At 46.4% G+C, this 21,337-nt stretch overlaps 2 protein-coding genes across 2 annotated transcripts; one reads left to right on the top strand and one right to left on the bottom strand.

Annotated features, from left to right (window-relative positions):
- Positions 1-621: 621 nt before the first annotated feature.
- LOC127309364 (uncharacterized) lies at positions 622-1,680 on the top strand. Its single transcript, XM_051340239.2, has one exon. It carries the CDS (start codon positions 720-722, stop codon positions 1,494-1,496), a length of 777 nt encoding a protein of 258 aa, XP_051196199.1. The 5' UTR covers positions 622-719; the 3' UTR covers positions 1,497-1,680.
- Positions 1,681-7,366: 5,686 nt separating this feature from the next.
- Positions 7,367-10,156, bottom strand: LOC127306341 (uncharacterized). Its single transcript, XM_051336953.2, has 3 exons — positions 9,655-10,156; positions 8,608-8,967; positions 7,367-7,981 (listed from the first exon to the last, which is right to left on the bottom strand). The coding sequence occupies exons 1-3, from the start codon at positions 10,057-10,059 to the stop codon at positions 7,679-7,681; spliced, it is 1,068 nt and encodes a 355-aa protein (XP_051192913.1). The 5' UTR covers positions 10,060-10,156; the 3' UTR covers positions 7,367-7,678.
- Between the last annotated feature and the right edge of the window lie 11,181 nt (positions 10,157-21,337).

Genomic DNA, 21,337 nt, shown 5'->3' with positions numbered 1-21,337 from the left:
CCATTAATTTAGTCAATAAAATATGAGATATGTACCATAAAAATTATACAATTTGATTTGTATTCAAAAGAAGTTTTCAATGGTATAACTTTTTTGGTATATATATCTTATATTTTGTTGATCAAATTAGCAGTTAATTTTTTTCTCAAAATGTGTTATATGCTAATAAATTGATATGGAGGAAGTATACCGTTTACCCTCTTTCAGTTCAACAAAATGAATTATGATGACATCAATATTTTGTATATAAATTATCTCATTATTTGCATAAAAGAGGGTAGGCCCGGTTGCATCTTTAATTGGGCGCCCGTGTGTTGGGAAATAGCAAAGCTACCTGGTTGGCCACCGGCTCTGTTTGAATAATTAACGCGATTCCACGGCTCAATGCACAGCATGCATGCCATGGTCACGCACGGCATCACCAGTGCACAGATGGAGCAGTAATTCAATCACAGGGAAGCCGCTGCCACTTGTCACGCACACACGCCGCGACGCCTCGCGGCGCACAGACCCCTCTTTTTAGCCATGCCATGGAGGTAGCTCCTCTGGTCAAACGTACGCACCTCGTAGCTTCCTATTTAACGTATCCTCGCACATCACAAAGTGCACACGACACATACTCCGGCGACAGAAGATAGCAAGCGACAGTTTGTGTGCACAACTGTCCATCACACGGTCTCGAGGAGCAACCCTAGCTCGATCAGGCCGGCTAGCCGCAGATGGATATGGGTTTCCCCGGCACGGCGAACGGCGGCGCGGTGACGGCCGGCAACGGCGGCGGGGCGCCTGCTGGGGCGCCGGCCGCGATGATACGCGAGCAGGACCGGCTGATGCCGATCGCGAACGTGATCCGCATCATGCGGCGCGTGCTGCCGCCGCACGCCAAGATCTCGGACGACGCCAAGGAGACGATCCAGGAGTGCGTGTCCGAGTACATCAGCTTCATCACCGGGGAGGCCAACGAGCGGTGCCAGCGCGAGCAGCGCAAGACCATCACCGCCGAGGACGTGCTCTGGGCCATGAGCCGCCTCGGCTTCGACGACTACGTCGACCCGCTCAGCGTCTACCTCCACCGCTTCCGCGAGTTCGAGGGCGAGGCGCGCGGCGCCGGCGCCCTCGGCATCGGCGCACGAGGCGAGCACCACCACGGCCACGGCGGTATGCCGCCGATGATGCTCAAGTCCCGTGGGGGCGTGTCGTCCATGGTGCCTCACCACGATATGCAGATGCACGCCGGCGCGGCCATGTACGGGGGCACCGTGCCGCCACCGACGCCGCACCATCATCCGTTCCTCATGCCGCCGCACCACGGCCAGTACGCGCAGTACGAGATGTACAGCGGCGAGCAAGGGATGGCCGCGTACTACGGAGGAATGTACGCGCCCGGGAACGGGGGAAACGGCGACGGGAGTGGCAGCAGCGGCAACGGCAACGGTGGTGCAAGCACGCCGCCTGCTTCCAACTACGAGCACCAGCAGCCGTTCGGATACAAGTAGTGGTTACACCGATCCTTGTCGCACAGATCGCGCAGTAGCTTTGCGCTCGGCTTGCTGGTGTCTACTACTTCTCTAGTGTGCTTAATTTTGCTACGTTCGCGTGGCGACGACGTTATTTCCAGCACCCAGTTTTACTTTTTCCATGTAGCAACTAGCAAGCGCACTATTTTCTTATCTTAGTCATGCGACCACCGAGTAGCGAGAACTATCTTGTAACCGAAGATAGATGCAAGAGTTCATTGCAATCGATTAGTTTCATGGCAATGCAAGATTAGCAGTTGGATTATGGTTTTCAACTGAAGGCATTGATGTCTGAGTACAAGGATGTTGTTAACCGCTTAGAACACAACTCATTACTCAAGCAGACACAGAAAACAAAAAAGCTCAGCCTGATGCAAACGAAGTCCTAGCTACTCGCTTGAACGCCAAGAGAAGCAAACAACTGCAGCACGTACGTCAGCTAGTCGATATGAGAGCAGCGCTAAATGATCAGTTTCATGTGATTATTGGAAAGCACCATCCTCCTCCATTGCCGAAGAGGGACCTTACTCTCAAGCCTTGGTTCAAAGGGGGCTCAAATGAAGGAGATGTTCACCCTAGAACAAATAGAAGTGCATTCCAAGAGGCCACCAAAGAAGACCAGACCGCGCAAACCTCCTTGTTGCGTTGAGTACACCAGTGCAGCTTAAAGCTTCACACAAAGGATGATCAGGACGGAAAAGGGTAAACTTGTGAGTAGCCACTGAACACGAAGATGCAGGGTCGTAGAGCAAAGATGGCAAGAGCACGTTATGACGGTAATGAACGCAAAAATGAGCCCAGGGATCTTTCCTCGTTACAATGGTGATGTCACTGGGAAGGGGAATCATATCCCCTCCCAACTCACAGGAACCAATAGTGGGAACCCTAATCGAAGAGACACCGTTGAATTGACTCCCACCAATCACTGGCTACACTACTAAACCACATATGGTGCCTCCAAGGAGGGAATAGCGTCCACGGCGCCGCTCCCATCCAATCTGAAGTAGATTTTGAGCTTTCACCCGAGATGGGGGTAGGGTTGGGGAGGTGGGACCTCAGTAGTGTCTCCATGGATGCAAAAGACACCCAAAGCATCGCCCCCACTGTGGTCAAGGATTTATCCCGAACTCGGTTCACCCCACCAGTTTCCCAACCATCGTCTGCGTGCGCACTAAGGATGATGACTGGCGGAGAGGAAAGAGCCAAGTAAAAGGTTAAGATCTGACCTTTGGGGTCTAGCATGAGCAGACGAAGCAGTCCACGCACGACCCACGTCTGTCGTCGCCCTGTAGCTCGCGCGTCAAGGACGCCGATCAGCATCATATGCGCACGCCATCAGGCACACGGTCAAGGTTGCCTCTCTGCATGAGGCCACCGCCATATTCACCGACATGACACGTGGGCTTGTCTGGAGCCCTTCTCAGGTGGCAGCAAGAGGAGGGGAACAGGAGGGGGTGGCAGTGCAAGGGAAACCCTAGTCGCCAAGTGTTTTAAAAATTATGATTGAAATGATTGTACAGTACCAGTACGTGTATACGTACGGTTGTGGCGTACTAGGCGCGTAGCACGTCGATCGTGTTATCCGCATCGGGCTGAGGCGCACGACAAGTGCCGGGCACGAGCAGGTTCGGCTTCGATTCTGGTTCCGCCAGGTTAAAATATGCTGCTGCTGTTGTTGAAAAAATATGCTGCTGCGGCCGCTGCATGTCTCAGTAAACTGCAATCAGGGTCTCGTTTCGTTTCCCCTGCTCCAGTGCATGCCGGCTTCGGGAACCGCAGTGCGCAGCCCGGCCTAGTTTTGTGAGCTCCCTCGCCAGTCGCCAGCTCCTTCCCTATGGAGCTGACCGGCCTACTGTACGCACGACCGTGTGAGCTCAGGCCGGATCTTCTTTGGTTTCTTGCTGCTGCGACTCCTGACCGCGTGACGAAATAGGTACCCGGCCGGACCTGAATCCCCTGTAGCCATGCATGCAGGCATGCAGCGTCCTCTGCGTACCATCTCGCCCGTCCATGCCCATGCGCACGTACCACTGCCCTCGTTTCATTCACCTGTCTAGCGTCTACTTCCCCCTGTCACGTGTACTACTGCTTTGCTAAAAACTTCCGACGAGCATATGTTTTCCCTCCCAAGAACTGAACTCACACCCTCGAGTTCACAGTGATGAGTACCGGGCAGTTGTACATTTGTATAGGGATGACTTGTTTCTAAACTAAACAAGCGGCCTGACCTAATTAAACGGATCAATGCTATATGTCTTCCATCTCAAAAAAAAAAAAATGCTATATATCTTCGTCTGCCTAGATAGGTGGACACAAAATAACCTTTTTTAGCGGGAGGAACAAAATGCCTAACCTATGGGCTCGACATACATGGACAACCCAAATTTAGGTTTGGAATGTGGTCGCACCGGCGTCTAAGCGAGTCCCTCTCTTGTCCTCCCAGGTCCATCCTGCCGGTGGCACACTCCCACTCTCGCCACTCTTCCCGTTGAATTCGTCGGCGTTGCTGCAGCAACCTTAGCCGCAGAAGGTTACAAAGTACTTTCATGAGCGTAGAAAGTTCCCTCCCTCCCAAATTCATCGATGGATGGAGATCAAGGAATGTCCCAAGTGTGAATTTTGTTATGGTACATACGAAAAGGCTCTCAGGCATAAGGGACGCAATGTATCATCGTTCACTGATCTTGAAAAGGGTGGCCCAAGCAATGATGGTTGTTTACCTCGGCCAAGGGGGCACAAGGACACCAAGGCGGATCTCAAACATGATGCTTCCGTACTTGCATTGAGTGCGATATATAGGGGTTGATGACCGAGAAGGAGGAGGCAAATGCCAAGCGGAATGACAAGCGATGGGAGAAAGATGTCACATGTTCTAGCTGTATGGACCTCCAAAAGAGAGCACTTGAAATTAAAGAGACTAGCCATTGAGGCCAAGGCCAAATTTCACCAAGGAGAACCATGTCATGTTCGCGGACTTGAGCATCATGGACCCGGCAAACTATGTTTGGTTCAATAAGAATCAAACGATCATCCGCCAACGCGATGCCTGATTTTACATCTCTATCTTACTTTGTCTATTCAGTATGAAACATGTGTCCTTTTGCACTTTGATTCAGTACTATAGCGTGTGAACTATATGATTCCCTAATTAGTGGTAATTTATTAGCTATTTATTCAGTTTGCGGTGCTACTATTTCATTCACTAGATGATACCCCGCGTGTTGCAGCGGGCATAATAGAGGAACGACGTGATGCAAAATCACTATATATAATTTCATGTAGAAACAATTGACATAAACTATGCAGATGAATTTTTGTACAATATAATGAAGATAACAATTGTGAGAACAAACAATTCATTATGTTCAGACAAAAATGGAAATTCAATTCAGTAAAGAATGCATCTGGTACAGGTTGCGGCCTACAACTTAAGATGGGCTCCAAGCTCAAAAGGAGATAAAATGGACAAACCAAGGCTACATGGACACCGGCTCATAAAGTGCACTATACATTCTAGTTTATTTTACAGTTTAGCTATTAAAATGCATCTGAGCGAGCAACCCTTTTGTGCCGAAGACCATTCCTGCATGAAAATAGGAAGAAGAGAAATGTATACCGAAGTTATACCTGGAAGTATACCAGACAATGATTTTATGGAATGAATTGAATGCACTCGAGTCATACCGTTGGTTTAATTTGAACATGGCATATCCGTTCCCATTCTCCATGTAATTGTAAGTTTCTTGATGAATAGGCAAAAACTTGGGTGCGGAAATAGTATTTTGTTATGATATTGTATGCTGAAGTCCAGTAGTAACAACTGCCGGCAGGTGAATACTGAGTTCTTGGAGCAGTTTTCACCAGTAAAAGTTTACAGCCCAAAGGATCCAAATTCTGCAATATGTGGATCTATGGCTTTTCGAATGTATAAGAAACCTTCAGCTGCCTCGCCTCACGATGTAAATGAGCACGCTAACTGTTTTTCAATTTTAAAAAGTTTGCGGTATCCCAAACTGGTACACAATATTGGAGAAGAATAAGCTCTGAAGGAGGACTTTTTCTGATACATGAGCCCATCTAAAATACTCTCAGTTTTCACAATAAAAAAAAATGAAGTTTGCCATGACCCAATATATTCCCAAAATGGAGAAGAATGAGCTCTTAAGGGGGAGCATTGATATAGGAACCCATGCAAAAAACTTTCTGTTTTCACAATTGAACTTAAACAAACAAAGCCACAAGGAGAAATAAACTTCTTTTTTGAGAATTAGGGAGAAATATACGTACCGACGGTCTTGTAGTGAATCTCACTCTAGTTTTGGAGTCCATCTCAAGAACTCAATCCGGAGGAATATATTCTGCAAATTAATCTTGTAAATTCTTAATCTTTGTACACAAAATTACAAATAAACGAAAACAGAGGGATAGGGCAAATCAGCCTTCTAGCTAAAAAAAATACCTGGCTATTAATCTTGCAAGTTCGCATAAAGAAATGAATAAACAACATCATACATCATTTGCTAAATTAATTGAAGAAACATGAAGTGATGTTTCTCCCTAAATAGATGCACATCCATGTTGTATTGTTGCCTCTGCCGGAGCGGCGGAGCGCCATCCATATGTAACATCTTTAGGGAACAAATTCTTTATTAAGTTCTTTTACTGTGAATATAGACCCTTTTTTGAACAAACAAATATGCAGATAGATGAAATTAGTAGAGAGAAATATTGAGAAACGGGGATTGGAGAAAAGAAACATATCCTGTTTATTATGGCATCTGTAGGGCTAGGAATTTATAGTCGTTGCTGACTCAGTTGAGTCCGAAAGAGATAGTAACCTTTCTTAATAAATGGAATCAAGTATGTTAGCTAGGAAGTAGGAAGGTAAGAAAAGCTGGCCACTGTACATATGTGAGATGTGCAGAGCAGCACATCTAGAATCATGGCGACCCTGATGGCCTGATTTACTCATCCCTGAACACAATCAAGAAAGCAATGGAAAATAATCAGCATGCAGGATAATAATTGGACAATAATTGGACAGTAAACATTGGGCAGTGGGAATCATTACGAACCTGGTATAAATAGTGGACTAAAATGGATCGCGTGTATGGCGAGGGCTGCAATGCGTCACGGCCTGCCCGCTCGATACCATGGATCGATGAGTGACAGCAGAGACTTCATTTCCCTCCAATCAAGAACGGCGTGGTGTCTCTGGGTGAAATCTGCTGAATCTCGAGCAGGGGCATGGGCGGCAAAATCTGCTGTATCTCAAGCTTCAACACAGAAATGGAGCAGCTCTAAAGGGCGCGAGAACCAAGTGCGGGAGGATAGGAAAGGAGCAGCTGCACTATTTAAATTGCAGGGCAACTCTTCATCGGTTACTTCTTCAGTTCTTCGGTGGGGAAATCAGTTTCCTTCTTTGAGTAGTAGTGGGCAGGAGAGGAACAGGGTCAGTAAATATGGGAGAGTTATTGGGGAGTTACAGAACAACCTGTTGGACTGTTTTTAGATGAAAGTAAAGAATGAAGACGCTTTATGTCGGGGAAAATGAGGGAAAGATGAAGATTCTTAATCAGGTGACGTGGCTCACTGTGAGACCAGCAAAATGAGACCATCTATTAAGAAAGAGAAGATATGTTGACCAATTGGCTGAAATGGGAAAAGGAGGGCCACCTACTCGTTGGGCTTGCGGGGCTCAAACAGACCGGAGAGGACACAACCTCATTCCTACCCGTGGGCTGACCCTAACGGATTAATTGTGTCTGAAATAGGTCATTACAGAGGATACAGCCTCATTCCTATCCGTGGGCTGACCCCTAGGGGTTCATTTGTGCAAAACAGGAAAGGATGACAAGAGAGCACTCTATTTATCTGTAGTTCTATTTGTGCAGAGTCACGTTTAGCATAGCTCATTACTCCCTCCGCCCCAAAGTACAGGTAGTAGTGCTGATAAAGCAATAGAAATAGGAGTACTACGAGAGCAGAGAACAGAGAGCACTCCCAAAAACACAAACCAGAGTAAACGAAGCAGTACTGCAAAACTAATATAACGATAAGCCTAGACATATGTCATCTTCAGTCGCCAGCGCAGCGGATTGCTCTTTCGCTCTCTCTTCCCGGAAGATAACATAGTCCACCACAGCTCCGGAAGAGTGGTACTAACACTTCCCATTTTCACTTCTAACACAGTGCCTTTTCTTAGCAACGCCATCTTCTTCATCACCAGCATCATCATCATCTGCTTCCTCATCAGAGGACTTCTCAAGGTCTCCCTCGGGATGATCTCTGTTTGTAGTCCCTTCAAGTGCAGCACCATCGCCCAGGCTTGCTTCGGCCTCGTCGTCTGCAGCTCCAGCTTCTCCTCGTTTCCTCGGTGGGATCACATGAAAGAATGCAGTCTTCCAGTCCTTTGTTTCCACAAACTTTTGCATGATCTCAAACACTTGGTTGACGGTAAGAACCTGCATGAGCAACGCACAAGGGAAGTCAGTAAGCTTCGATTCTGAACATAGCTTTCCCAAATCATCTGAAGCCAAGACTTTAAGCCAGATATAGTGTAGCAATTGTTTTCACGTAGTAGTGTAAATAAAAAAGTAAAAACTGGCACCTAGGTGCACCCATGAAACGATAGAGACCATGTGGTCATAGTTAAAATTAAGTAGCAGCACAAAATACACAGGGCTCTTATAATTGCTACTCCCTCCGTTCACTAATATAAGACATTGTAGCAAGCTAATTTAGCTTGCTTAAATGTGTTATATTAGTGAACAGAGGTTGTACATTGATGTGAAAACTAGTACTTTGTAGAAAATCAGCAAAAAAATGTGTGGTATATTTCCCCTTTCTAAAATGCTCTTCAGGTTTGAGGAATGATGAGTCATGATAATTAAATTGTCCATATTATCTGAAAAATACATCATGACAACATCTACACATCTTGGCATGTCAAGGGTCAACACATATCCGAGGTATATAACATCAAATTCGAAATAGAAACACAATAAATCAACAATTCACAGAGGCAACAAAGTCTATGGTATCAACTGGGCAAGCTAACAAAAAAATAGAGGGGCATGCATATGCGCACCTGAGAACTTGACATCTTCAAATAATTTCCAATGGGGAGCTTGGCGGACTGAATGCCCTGATCAACTGCCTTTTTCTGTGTTATGCCCTTGCATCTGTTCCGGTCCACCAGACCACCAATAATATATATTTTTGACCTGTCTAGATCATCAAGCACAGTCTCAGCATCCGCTGTAAGATACACAAGATTTTCCTTACAATCTGCAAATGCTTCAAGATAGGACTTGGACTCTTTTTCTATGATCCACTTATCAAAACCAGGGATCCTTTGAACCTGGGTCCCCATTTCTCCGCTGCACCCTGTCAACCATAGATGAGCTGGGGTTGCTGATCTTCCATTCACTGCATAGCAGTACATGATCTGTAGCTTGTGTTAGTCGATGGTTGCGACGTTTACTCAGACTAGACATTCATTGAAGTAGAAAATATCATGGTAGGCATAGGCATTTAGATATATTTAAGTCCACAATAATGAATATGCTATACTCTTTTTTTTCCTGATGCTGATACTAGTGAATTTTGATTCAATATCAGAGCATTGCTTTAGATGTTTCAGATAGACAAGAGAGAATTGGGTACATCCATGATTAACATTTGATAGCAGTACAGCACAAATTGACAAGTTCTTGAAGAAAAATAATCATCTGTAGAAATAGGTCGTGTCACCACAAATAAATGTTCCATCCTATGCGTTTCCCTAACAACCCGATTATCAACATCATTCATTCCTTCTGAGTTCTGATACATATAATCATCCCACCAATCAAAATTATAATGAAAGGGCCACTCAATCTTTTGCTACAGCATTCAACAAATACAACCTCGCATAGTGTTGATCTAAATACCACATTCAGTTCACCAATTATATAGACAATACCAGAGACTCTGCTCATGCATTGGCGACATACGAGCTAGCTTAATCATCAAGAATCACACGATTCCGTTTTAGTTCCCCTTATTCCAACCATCGAGCCTACTTGGTATGCGTTCAAAGTTCAAAAACAGTATAGCGAGAAAAAGGCGAGAAGAAAGAAAAGGGGAATTTCACCTGCTGGGTGAGGCTGTGAATCTCGTTGGGCCGCATAAGGTCGGCGAACTCGAGGTCGAGCACCACCTTCTGCCCGGCGCCCTCGGCAGCACGCCGGAGCCTCTCAGCACGCGCGCCGCGCTCCTCCACGTGCTTCCCCACCCGCTCGAGCCGTGTCTCCCTGCGTGCCGCCAGCATCTCTTCGCGCGCCTCCGCCGATGGCGCCGCGGCCAGCGAATCCTCCCACTCGCGCCTCCGCCTCTCTATGTCGGCGCGCCGGCGCGCCTTCTCGGCCACCTTCCGTTCGGCCTTCCGCGCCGCCTGCCGCTCCTGCTTCAGCAGCTTCTTCCTTGCGCTCTTCGTCAGCTGCGGAGGATTCCCGTTCACCACAACCGCGGCCTGCTCGCTCTCCGTGCCGTCAGCCATCTCAACGCGCCGCCGCCGCCGCCGCCGCCGCCGAAAACCGGAGCAGTCCTGTGTTTCAGAGAAGGGTTTGGGTTTCTCGGTGCAATCTGAACGCTAGCACAATATGGCCGTAATCTAATGCTGCCTGACGTACTTCTTTGAATACGCCTCTTCAGGAGGTTAACATGTTCCGAGTCGGCGTAGATACCAGCTCAACTCAGAGCATCCCGTGCCCAAAAAGGGTTATTGAACGCTTCGGATACAATTATCTAAATACAAAAAAAACTCTTCGCATACAAAATACTATACCTCCGTTTTAATGAATAACGCACACACATTCTAAAACAAATTTTAATCAAAAAATAAAGCATATAATCTTAATTATATTGTACGTAATTACTAATTAGTGTATTTGGATTCATACAGAAAAATAATTTCTAATGATGCTAATTTTATACTAAAAATCATTATGTATTTTGATTAGTTCTTGATCAAAGAGAAAAACACGACAAACAGGGATGCATTATTCATCGAAACGGAGGAAGTAATGTTTAGCCACCTGCCCTAAATGAACTTTCTGTTTGCCACGGTTTAATAATGTGTATGATGAGCGTGTTGTGTGTGCTAGACACAGACGGCAAGTAGGGTACTGATGGGTGGGTCATGCTCGTCATTAGCATAGCCAAACTGTATTTTCCATTCCCTTTTCTCTTTCTATTTCATTTCTCTAACCAAATCACTACTCTTTCCCGGCTAGTCCAGTCCGTCATCGTCGACGCACACCTCTTTATCGTTGTCATGCTGCAGAAAAGCTCCAAAAGCAGGCCCTTCATCCGAGCCTACAAGAAGCGGATACCAAAGATGGAGCTGGAGGGACGACAAGAGAAGATTGGGACGTCGCCCGCATCTAGGAAGGTTCTCCATGCAGGAACACCTAGGGCGGCGCATCAAGTCTAGCATGAAGAAGGCGGCGACCATGGCGGCCACGAGCCTAACCATAAACCAAGGGTTCGGCCTGAGCACCGCCGCTCCTCACGTCGGTGGAATCCAAGGGTGCATCACGTTGGTGGCCCGTTCGAGGAGTGTGTCGTCGTCTTACCCGGCCTACTTCCACAAAAATGCCAATACGTCGTTGTTGTCAAGGTTCACCCCCCGAGTACACCGAGAGCGAGCATGGTGGATTCAACACAAACGTCTTGTCTTCCCCGAGCATCTACGAGACTAAGACCACCGCAAACTCCCGGACGTCGACCTCAAACATCCCTATAGCGGCTAGGGCTCGTCGTCACTACCAACCCGAAGGAGGTACTTAAGCTTGACACTACATGCGATTTCAGAATCCGCGGAGGGGTAGCCAACAACCTGTATGACAGAAAGACGTTGAGTGGTTGTGGCGCCTACGAAGTATGGGAAAATTTGCACATCATGAACATAGTCTTACGCTGGCCTCATGTTTATGCATAGATGCATCATGGGAGCGCTACCATGAATGACATGATCAATAACAGAACTGAGGCCGCCAACGACACAAACAATGAAGAACAAGATGAAGACGAGGAGGGATAGAAAAGACGGAGATGAAGAGGGAGAGGAGGCGGATGAACAAGATGAAGAGGATCCAATCGGAACTGGCGATGTTGGGACGGTGGGGAACGACAAGAACAAGCCAAAATGTGGTCACTGAGGCCCCACGTGAAATTCCTTGGAAGACAAATGTTTGTGTGATTGTTGGAATACGGCGAGTATTTATCCAATCACCGGTTCTAATCGAAACAAGTGGAGCTTGGAAGATGATCAAAACTGAATTAAAGTGATACAGTGACAAATAGCTCACTGGACCACCAAACAATGACTACAAGCACTAGAGAGGACTGAAAGCGGGCCGCCATATTTTTCATCCCCGCAAATCCATATGACCGTTTGGTCGAATCCATCAGGTATGACAGGATTTAGAGTCAACCCCATCATCCACTTTTGGGCTTCTGTTCCCTCAACTTTCATATTGTGACCTTCCATTTGATGTCATCTTCAAGTCGTGTTGTGGACATCTCTGAAAAAACCAAATTTCACCATAATAAGGGTCTTCTCTCTATATCCATGTAATAATTTCTACACGTCGAAGTGTAAAACAAGAAGTTATCCACTTTTGTAACTATTAATAGAGGTTAGTTCCAATAAATATTAATTTTATTATTACATATTTAAGGATTTACCGTAACAAACTCTTCCAATGTATCACATGGCTAGCCGCGTCGTCACCGTCCTCGGCAAGAAGGTCTTCCCAGCCGTTGACGTGGTTGTCTTCATCATCCCGACAAGATCCATCATCGTGTGCCCCAAGTCCATCGAAGAGGTGTATGTTGGCGCGCTAAGCGACATAAGGGGCATCAAATATGATCCACCAAATAGGGAGCTCCCCGAGGGTGTTCCAGAAGTGGCTCTCATTCCCCCTTCTCTCTCTCCCTGTGTGGTGTGTGTGTCTCTCTCTCATCTCTTCCCTTGAGAGTCGTCCTCTCCTCCTCGGCTCCTCTATATCCCTCCTTCGGCGGCATCGCCGGTCGGAGTGGGGGAGAGATAGGAGGTTGGCCTCCCACTCTACATAATAGTCTAGGTTTCTGCGGTGACCCAGCATACCACTGCATGTTGTAGTATACAAGTCGTTGATATGATCTTTGTGAAGGGACTTCTTCACAATTTTACATATCCCTCGGAGTGGTACAACAGAAACATTGCAGGTCATAACACTCCATATTATTACAAACATGATCTTAACAAGTTGGTATTCTCACAGGTCCTATGAGAACACCCTAAGATACTACTTAAGTACGATTACAACTCATAACCAAATATAAAGAGAGCTCAACAACTTATTTAGGTAAGTTCTACGTTGCTCGGCTCTATGATGCTAGGGTATATCACTACTCCTCCACCTCGGTGTCATCGGGTCCGTAGACTATCCCATAGTCTACTCCTTCTACTCCGCCGGTAAGATCAGGTTCCTCGTAGACCAGCTCGTAGCTTCCTTCTGGTGCTCCATCGTTGATGGCCTCCACTTCCGGATCACAGTCTAGCAAGGGTGTCGAAAGAAAGTGAGTACAGAGGTACTCAGCAAGTTCTAAAAGAGTAAAAAGGTGTTTGATGCACTAGCTACTGAAGGAGATATGCCCAAGAGGCAATAATAAAGTGGTTATTATTTATATCTTTATGTTTATGATAAATGTTTATATATCATGCTATAATTGTATTAACCGAAACATTAGTACATGTGTGATATGTAGACAAACAAAGAAGTCCCTAGTATGCCTCTTAACTAGCTTGTTGATTAATGGATGATTAGTTTCATAATCATGAACATTGGATGTTATTAATAACAAGGTTATATCATTGTATGAATGATGTAATGGACACACCCAATTAAGCGTAGCATAAGATCTCGTCATTAAGTTATTTGCTATAAGCTTTCGATACATAGTTACCTAGTCCTTATGACCATGAGATCATGTAAATCACTTATACCGGAAAGGTATTTTGATTACACCAAACGCCACTGCGTAAATGGGTGGTCATAAAGGTGGGATTAAGTATCCGGAAAGTATGAGTTGAGGCATATGGATCAACAGTGGGATTTGTCCATCCCGATGACGGATAGATATACTCTGGGCCCTCTCGGTGGAATGTCGTCTAATGTCTTGCAAGCATATGAATGAGTTCATAAGAGACCACATACCACGGTACGAGTAAAGAGTACTTGTCAGGAGACGAGGTTGAACAAGGTATAGAGTGATACCGAAGATCAAACCTCGGACAAGTAAAATATCGCGAGACAAAGGGAATTGGTATTGTATGTGAATGGTTCATTCGATCACTAAAGTCATCGTTGAATATGTGGGAGCCATTATGGATCTCCAGATCCCACTATTGGTTATTGGTCGGAGCGAGTACTCAACCATGTCCGCATAGTTCACGAACCGTAGGGTGACACACTTAAAGTTGGATGTTGAAATGGTAGAACTTGAATATGGAATGGAGTTCGAATATTTGTTCGGAGTCCCGGATGAGATCCCGGACATCACGAGGAGTTCCGGAATGGTCCGGAGAATAAGATTCATATATAGTATGTCATTTTATGTGAATTAAAATGATGTGGAGGGTTCTATGGAAGGTTCTATAAGGTTCTAGAAAAGTCCGGAAGAAACCACCAAGGAAGGTGGAGTCCCGGTGGGACTCCACCTCCATGGCCGGCCAACCCTAGTGGGGGAGGAGTCCCAAGTGGACTCCCCCTTAGGGGGTCGGCCACCCCCCCATATGGAAGGGGGGAATCCCACCCCAAGTGGGATTCCCACCCTAGGTAGGTTTCCTTTTCATATGGAAGGTTTTGGTTTCGGGTCTTATTCGAAGACTTGGAGTCCAACACTTGGGGTTCCACCTATATAATGAGGGGCCAAGGGAGGGGGCCGGACACCCCAAGACCACAAGCTGGCCGCCCCATTGAAGTGGCCGGCCACCCCCTCCCAAACCCTAGCCGCCCCCCCTCTCCTTCATATCTCCCGCGTAGCTTTAGCGAAGCTCCGCCGGAGTTCTCCACCGCCACCGACACCACGCCGTCGTGCTGTCGGATTCAAGAGGAGCTACTACTTCCGCTGCCCGCTGGAACGGGAGGTGGACGTCGTCTTCATCAACAACCGAACGTGTGACCGAGTACGGAGGTGCTGCCCGTTCGTGGCGCCGGAAGCGATCATGATCAAGATCTTCTACGCGCTTTTGCAAGCGGCAAGTGAACGTCTACCGCAGCAACAAGAGCCTCATCTTGTAGGCTTTGGAATCTCTTCAAGGGTGAGACTCGATACCCCCTCATTGCTACCGTCTTCTAGATTGCATCTTGGCTTGGATTGCGTGTTCGCGGTAGGAAAATTTTTGCTTTCTATGCAACGTTATCCTACAACTATGACCATTGATCAGGAAATCGTAGGTCAATGCATGTTTTGAAATCATTTCTTCAAAAGGTTGCTTTTATTATGAAAACTATGCCCGTCAGTCTTCACAGGTTGACCAGAACTTCGTGGAGTTCCTTTCCTGCCGCGTTCGCAGTTCCCTTCCCGGAACAAGGAGTGACATCCACAATTTGATACACTCTGCAGAGGTGCATTACTTTTCCCATAAGAGATTCCACCCTTTTTGCCATCCGCAGGGACTTGCCCCCGTTCACACTTCCTTTGGTGTGAGGCCAGGTATGAAAATCCAAGCCCACACCGCCTTCTCCGCGACTGCAAACCCACCCTTTTGTCCACCCGCACACCCCCAGTAGACTTCTCCCGATAATACGGCTTTACTCACGGTGTACTTTGGACAATCCTTCATAGATCGTAGAGCCATCATCACTAATGGATGGGGATTTAAAAGGCTATCCCAACCTACGGCAGTGCCTCCAACACCCCGCCGGCTCTACCAATCCGTTGGCGTGCAGAAGGGAAAAGATACGGCTGGCTTCCCCAGAGCCATTATAGATCTCATGGTTAACGCGATTTGTACGACGCTAGAATCACTGGACGGCATTGGTAATTAATTCTAGGGTGATATAACCCATGCAATGGAACCTCCACCATATCAACACATACCATGGTTCCATTGCCAGCCACATAGTCATATTCATAGTTGGAAAGTAACATTTTGTTTGCGATGCAGGAATGATAAGTATATAGCTTTGCATTAAAGTAGTAGAAAATAATCAAGTTGACATGAGCAAGGGTGAACTTGCCTGTGGACTGCGAGATAGTGCAGTTCAATGCAGTTGATGGAACCTGGACCTCGGGTTCTGTAAGAATCATCATTGTCCGGTAAGGACAATGTTATAAAATCCAAATAATGCAATCATGGATGTATTATTTTAGGTTGAATCCCTTTACCCCGCTGAGTTATAGCAATTTAGGGTTGAGTTAAGATTTGTGCCTTTGGCAGTAACTTGCAATTGATTTAAAGTGTAAACCATTTTAATTCACATAAAGTAATATAATTCAAAGTAAAACTACTTTACTTGGTGATTCATTATTCATTCCAAAAATAATTTGCCATCATAGAGTTACCTCTATAGTTTTTTGGAATAAAAAGGAATAGAGTATTTTTCTTTGAGAAATACCTTTCTCAATAGAAATGTCTTGGAATAATAGAATTTCATTTTGAAATGTTTGAAAATAAGTATTTGAACTTATTTGAGATTTTCCTTGATTTTTAAATACAAGGAAATAATAGTTTGGATTTCCAAGTTATTATTTTAAATTCTTCAAATTCATAATTTTGAATATGTTTCTTAAATTCTATTTCATATTTTATTCTGGTTAAGATTTATTTTTCATTCATTAATCCAATTTTTAATGGATTTTTAGAGTTGTATTTTATTTACTAAAAATTGGTGAAATTCTGGCTTTTTCCAAATAGTGAAAAGGCCAAAATACCCCTGGCCCCTATTGGGCCAGCCCACTTAACTAAGGCCCATGGGACAGCCCACTAAGGCATGTCCCATAACGGGTCGGTGGCGCCGAAGCGGCCCACCTCGCTCTCTCACTCATCTCTCTCACTCGCTCGTCTCTAACCCTAACTCTCGCGATGCCCGTGGCGATGGCGTCGCCGCCATGGCCGCCGCCGCACTCCGGCCATCTCCGTGCTCCCCTACCTTAGCCACCTACCAGATCTGAACCGCCGCGAGACGATCTATCGATCTGTCCGCGTGGTTTCCTCGATTGCTTCCTCTCCTGGTGAATCGCCTCCTTTCTGGATCTCGTGGAAAATCGCCTCTGGCGATTGGCGATCTCCGGCGAGCCCTCGTCCTCGCCGTCGACGTGTGCGCCTCCGAGACCGACCTGGCGCGGGTGCTGCTCGCAGTACCTGTGCCGTCGTCTCTGGTGCTGTGCTACGTGGTGTTCGTGCTCGTCGGCGTAACGCCGGCGCCTACCCTGGCTTTGCAGCTGCTATGGCCGCGCGAGCACTGCCTCGCCATGCCATAGCCTCTGCCACCAGGCGCATGTAAGTTTCTTCTCCTCCTCCTTCTCTTCTCCATGTCTGTGCGCCTCCCAAGCCACTGTGCTTCTTATTCCTCATGTTCTGTTGCTCTCTGATGATCCTTGATCACACAGAGCCTTGCCATGACTGCCTAATCTTCCTATGCTTCCATTTGCTGCAAGTTTATGGCCAAATTACCAGTTCCTGGTACTGGCCAATGTTGCCTTGCTTGCTATACATGCTCTGTGTTGCTTATCTATTGCTCCTAGCATGCTCTGATCTTGCTATGCTCTGCTGTGCTTGCTTATGAGCTTACTATGCCATGCTGTTCATGCTTATGGGCTTGCTATGCTTACTGGCAATCTATACTTGTGTGTTTAGGTGTACTGCTGTGCATCAGTGACACTTGTGAATGCCAGTGGTGCTTGTGAGGTGCTTCTGTGCTTCCTGTGTAAGCTAATGATCCATTGGATCATCCATTGCTTGTTGGCTAATGCATCTGTGTGGCTTGACTTGATTCAATTGATCCATTTGATCAATTAGATGTCAGTGATTGCTTGCTGATTAATTCTGTGGCTAAGTGAATCCATTTTCCTTGTTGATACTGATGCTCAAGCATCACTATGCTACTGCATACATGTGCTGTTGCTTGCTCTAGCTTACTGGACTGGATCCAGCGGCTATGATGCAGTGATTGGTGCTGTGTTGCCTTACAGTATGCTACTGTCTATAAATAGTATGAATTGGTTACATATTCATGCTTGAATTAAATTGATTCATCATGAAATGCTTATGCAGTGATGATTTAAATGACTTGCTTGTATATGAATTTGTTGTTCATGATTCTTTAACAAGCAAATGAATCTGAATCCATTTCTGGATGATGATGTTCTTTAGTTGGCTTAATATTAAATGGTGCTAAGTGTGATGTGACCTCAGTAGCCTTGCTATTGATTGGTTGCTCACCTATTTGATTGGATCTTGTGGGCTACTCAACTTTGCTTGCATATTTGGGGATCATACTAGATATGAATGCCAATATGCTTGCCTGTGATGAAATCTAGGGTTTAATGATGGTTATAAGCTTAGGATTTTCTGTGTAGTCTGTATTAGCTGCTAATCATTGCAATACATCTACTGGTGCTATCTGTGCATAAGATCTTGCTAGTGTGTGCCCCTGTGCATGATTGCTAGATTCTGTGCACAAGATCTGTATCTGGATGATTTCCATTTTTAGTGGCTTTGAAAGATCGAGATGTCGCCTAGAGGGGGGGGGGTGAATAGGCAATTACAAACTCTTGCGGATTTGTCTTGTAATAATGCGGAATTAAACTATCGTTTAGTTTACAAGCACAAACCCTAAATATGCTAAGCTCAACTAAGTGTAACAATAGCAACTAGAGCTAAGCAAGATAGGCACAAGATATATGTAGCACAAGTGATAGCAAGATATATGTACTTCAAGCACGATGGCTATCACAAGGAAAGAGAGCTCGGGTATAGAAATAACCGAGGCACGTGGAGACGAGGATGTATTCCCGTGTTCCCTTGCTTTGCAACAAGGTACATCACGTTTGGAGGAGTGGAGGTCCCACGAAGGATTCCCCGCGCCACGAAGGCTCACCCTATTCTCCGAACCACACCCACGAAGGATAATGGCCCTTTCCTTATGGTTAGCTTTTCCTCCGCTCCGGAGATGGCAAGCTCCACAACCACTTCACAAGCTCCACGAAGGAGAAGCCCGGGCCCCTTCACAATCTTCCACGAAGAGATCACCGGGACACCAACCAAGCCAACTAGGAGGTCACCCTCCAAGAGTAACAAGCTCACGGTCTCTCACTCGAACAAATCGTGGTGGAGAGCTCAACACTATGCAATGATGCAAAGCAAGAACACCGGAGGTGTTCAAGTCCTTCACACTCAAATCCCACCAAAGCAACGAATGCTAGGATGAGATTGGAGAGGAAGAACAAGGGGGAAAGTCAACCAAAGACTCCAAGATCTAGATCCCAAGAGATTCCCTCACTTAGAGAAGAAACGGTTTGGTGGAAGTGTAGATCTAGATCTCCTCTCTCAAATCCTCAAATATGAGCAAGAATGGTTGGAGGAATCAAGGGAGAGAGCAACTTCTTCAAATGCAACAATGGAGGTGAGAGAAAGGGGAAGAAGTTATTGCTCAAGGTGGAAGAAGGGCTATTTATAGTCTAAGGAGAAAAATAACCGTTGGGGAGAAAACCGGGTGAAAATCGGATAAAAAAACGAGCTGAAAAGTGCCCAGGCCGGCTCCCAGGCCGGTTGACCGGAGCCTGGGCTGGGGAGGCCGGAGGCCTGCCCGGTCAGGCCGGCCCACTGACCGGGCGCAGCGAAACAACAAGACAAAGTGCGGCGAGAAGCTTCAGCCGCGCGGGAGGAGCTCGGCCGCGTGGGCCTTGGGCGACCAAGGCGGCCCGTAGGGGCATCCGGCCGGGCCGAGGGTGGCGGCCAGGCCTGCCAGCTGCGGATCTGCGGGCGAGGCCGGCCGGCCGGATGGGCCATGGGGCGGCTTGAGGCCCGATCGGTGGAGAGGCGGCCCGGTCAGCCATCCGTCGGACCGGAGGTGCAGCTGGGCTGGCCGGCGCGTGGGCCGGTGGCCGCCCGGTCCGGTTGGCGCCCGGTGCGGACCGGGTGGGCCGGCGTGCGGCCCGGCAGGCCGGGCGGCAACCGGGCAGCCTTCCCTTTTTTTTTCTTTTCTTTTTCTTTTTCTTCTTTTACCTTTTCTTTAATAACTATTGCTCCCGAACACCGATTGACATGAACTAATTTCGTTGGAAAGATAACAACAAATGCTATCCAATAGAGAGTGCAAACTCAAGAAAATGTAGGAGGGGATTTTATCATGAATATATAAAAGGGTAGAACCTTATATCATGAATACCCGGTAAAATCACCCAACCTCGAAAACGCAAGAAGATGCATGCGAACTCCGTTTTCGATGAACTTGGGCTTGTTGTAAAGCTAGCAACAAGCTCAAGAACCTCACATAGAGAAACACCAAGAAGCAATAAGGATATGCAAAGTATGCAAAGGATTGAGCTCCCTAAGACGATGTGATCAAGTTACTCAACCGAAAGCCCCTCTTAATAGTGCGGCTATCTATCATATAATCCGGTCTCCCAACATCCACCTTGAGACCGGTAAAAGGAAAACCTAGCAAGGCCATACCTTTGCCTTGCGCATCCCGCTTGATCTTGATGATAAACCTTCAAGCTTCACTCAAGCCGGAATACCTCACTTGACCAATGTTGCTTCGTGAAGACTCACAAATGCTCCCCCATACACTATGATGGGAAAGCTCCATTGATGCACATCTTCACTAGTTCATTATCACCAAATGGATGGCAAGCTTCAAGCATGTGATTCACTTGAGATGCTCATCTTGAACTTGCTCAACTCAACCTTGTATCTTCTCATACTCACATAAGATAGAGCATGGCTAATATTGAGTTCCACATAAGAACTCCATCTTTGTTTCTTCTTCTTGATCATATCACATATATATCTTCATACCGATGATCTTGATGCCAATACACAAGGTATACCTTTATCTTCATGGCATCCATACTTGAATCCAACGCATGGAGAGCAAGTAGTACCTATGGAATATTCCTTCATATAAACTCAATGAAAACATTAGTCCATAGGGGTTGTCATTAATTACCAAAACCACACATAGGGGCAATGTACCCTTACAGGCTTCTAGACTGGCAGTGATCCTTGGTGAAAACCAAGTGATGATTTACCCCTTTGAGCATCTGCTCAATCCCATGACTATGTCATGCATATTTTATGGATCAGATCCATTGGATCTGTCCAGGAACTTGGTATACCTTGTTCCAGCTCCTAGTATGAAATGTTTCGTTGTTGCAGACTTGTGGTTTGTGCACAGCCCTTCACCTCCAGATTCTGGTTGATCTTCTAGGTCACCACGATCTCTGTTGGATAAGTGGTTGTGTGTATTGAACTTGTGTTGCTCTGGCTTCACCCTTACCTGGTGAATTATCCTATCTGGTCGACTGTCATGGTTCTAGGGTTTGTGTTCCTTTTATATGCTCCCTACTTCTACTCTGGCCATGACACACAGGCCTGGTTTACTTTATGACTCAGCTCTTGCATTGCCTTGCTGTTGCTTGATCAGCACCAGTTCTCATATGCTGAAACTTGAGCCCCTGGTGGTGCTCAGGTTTGGTCTGCTTACTCTTATCTTGTGCTGTCCAGGTTTTGGACAAGCACAAGTGTGCAGTGATAGTGTTCACTGTCCAAACTGAAT

This window comes from Lolium perenne, chromosome 6 (genome assembly GCF_019359855.2).
Source record: "Lolium perenne isolate Kyuss_39 chromosome 6, Kyuss_2.0, whole genome shotgun sequence".
Taxonomy (NCBI): domain Eukaryota; kingdom Viridiplantae; phylum Streptophyta; class Magnoliopsida; order Poales; family Poaceae; genus Lolium; species Lolium perenne.
The sequence above is the reverse complement of the archived record's forward strand: the minus strand, read 5'-3'. Positions and strand labels throughout refer to the sequence as shown.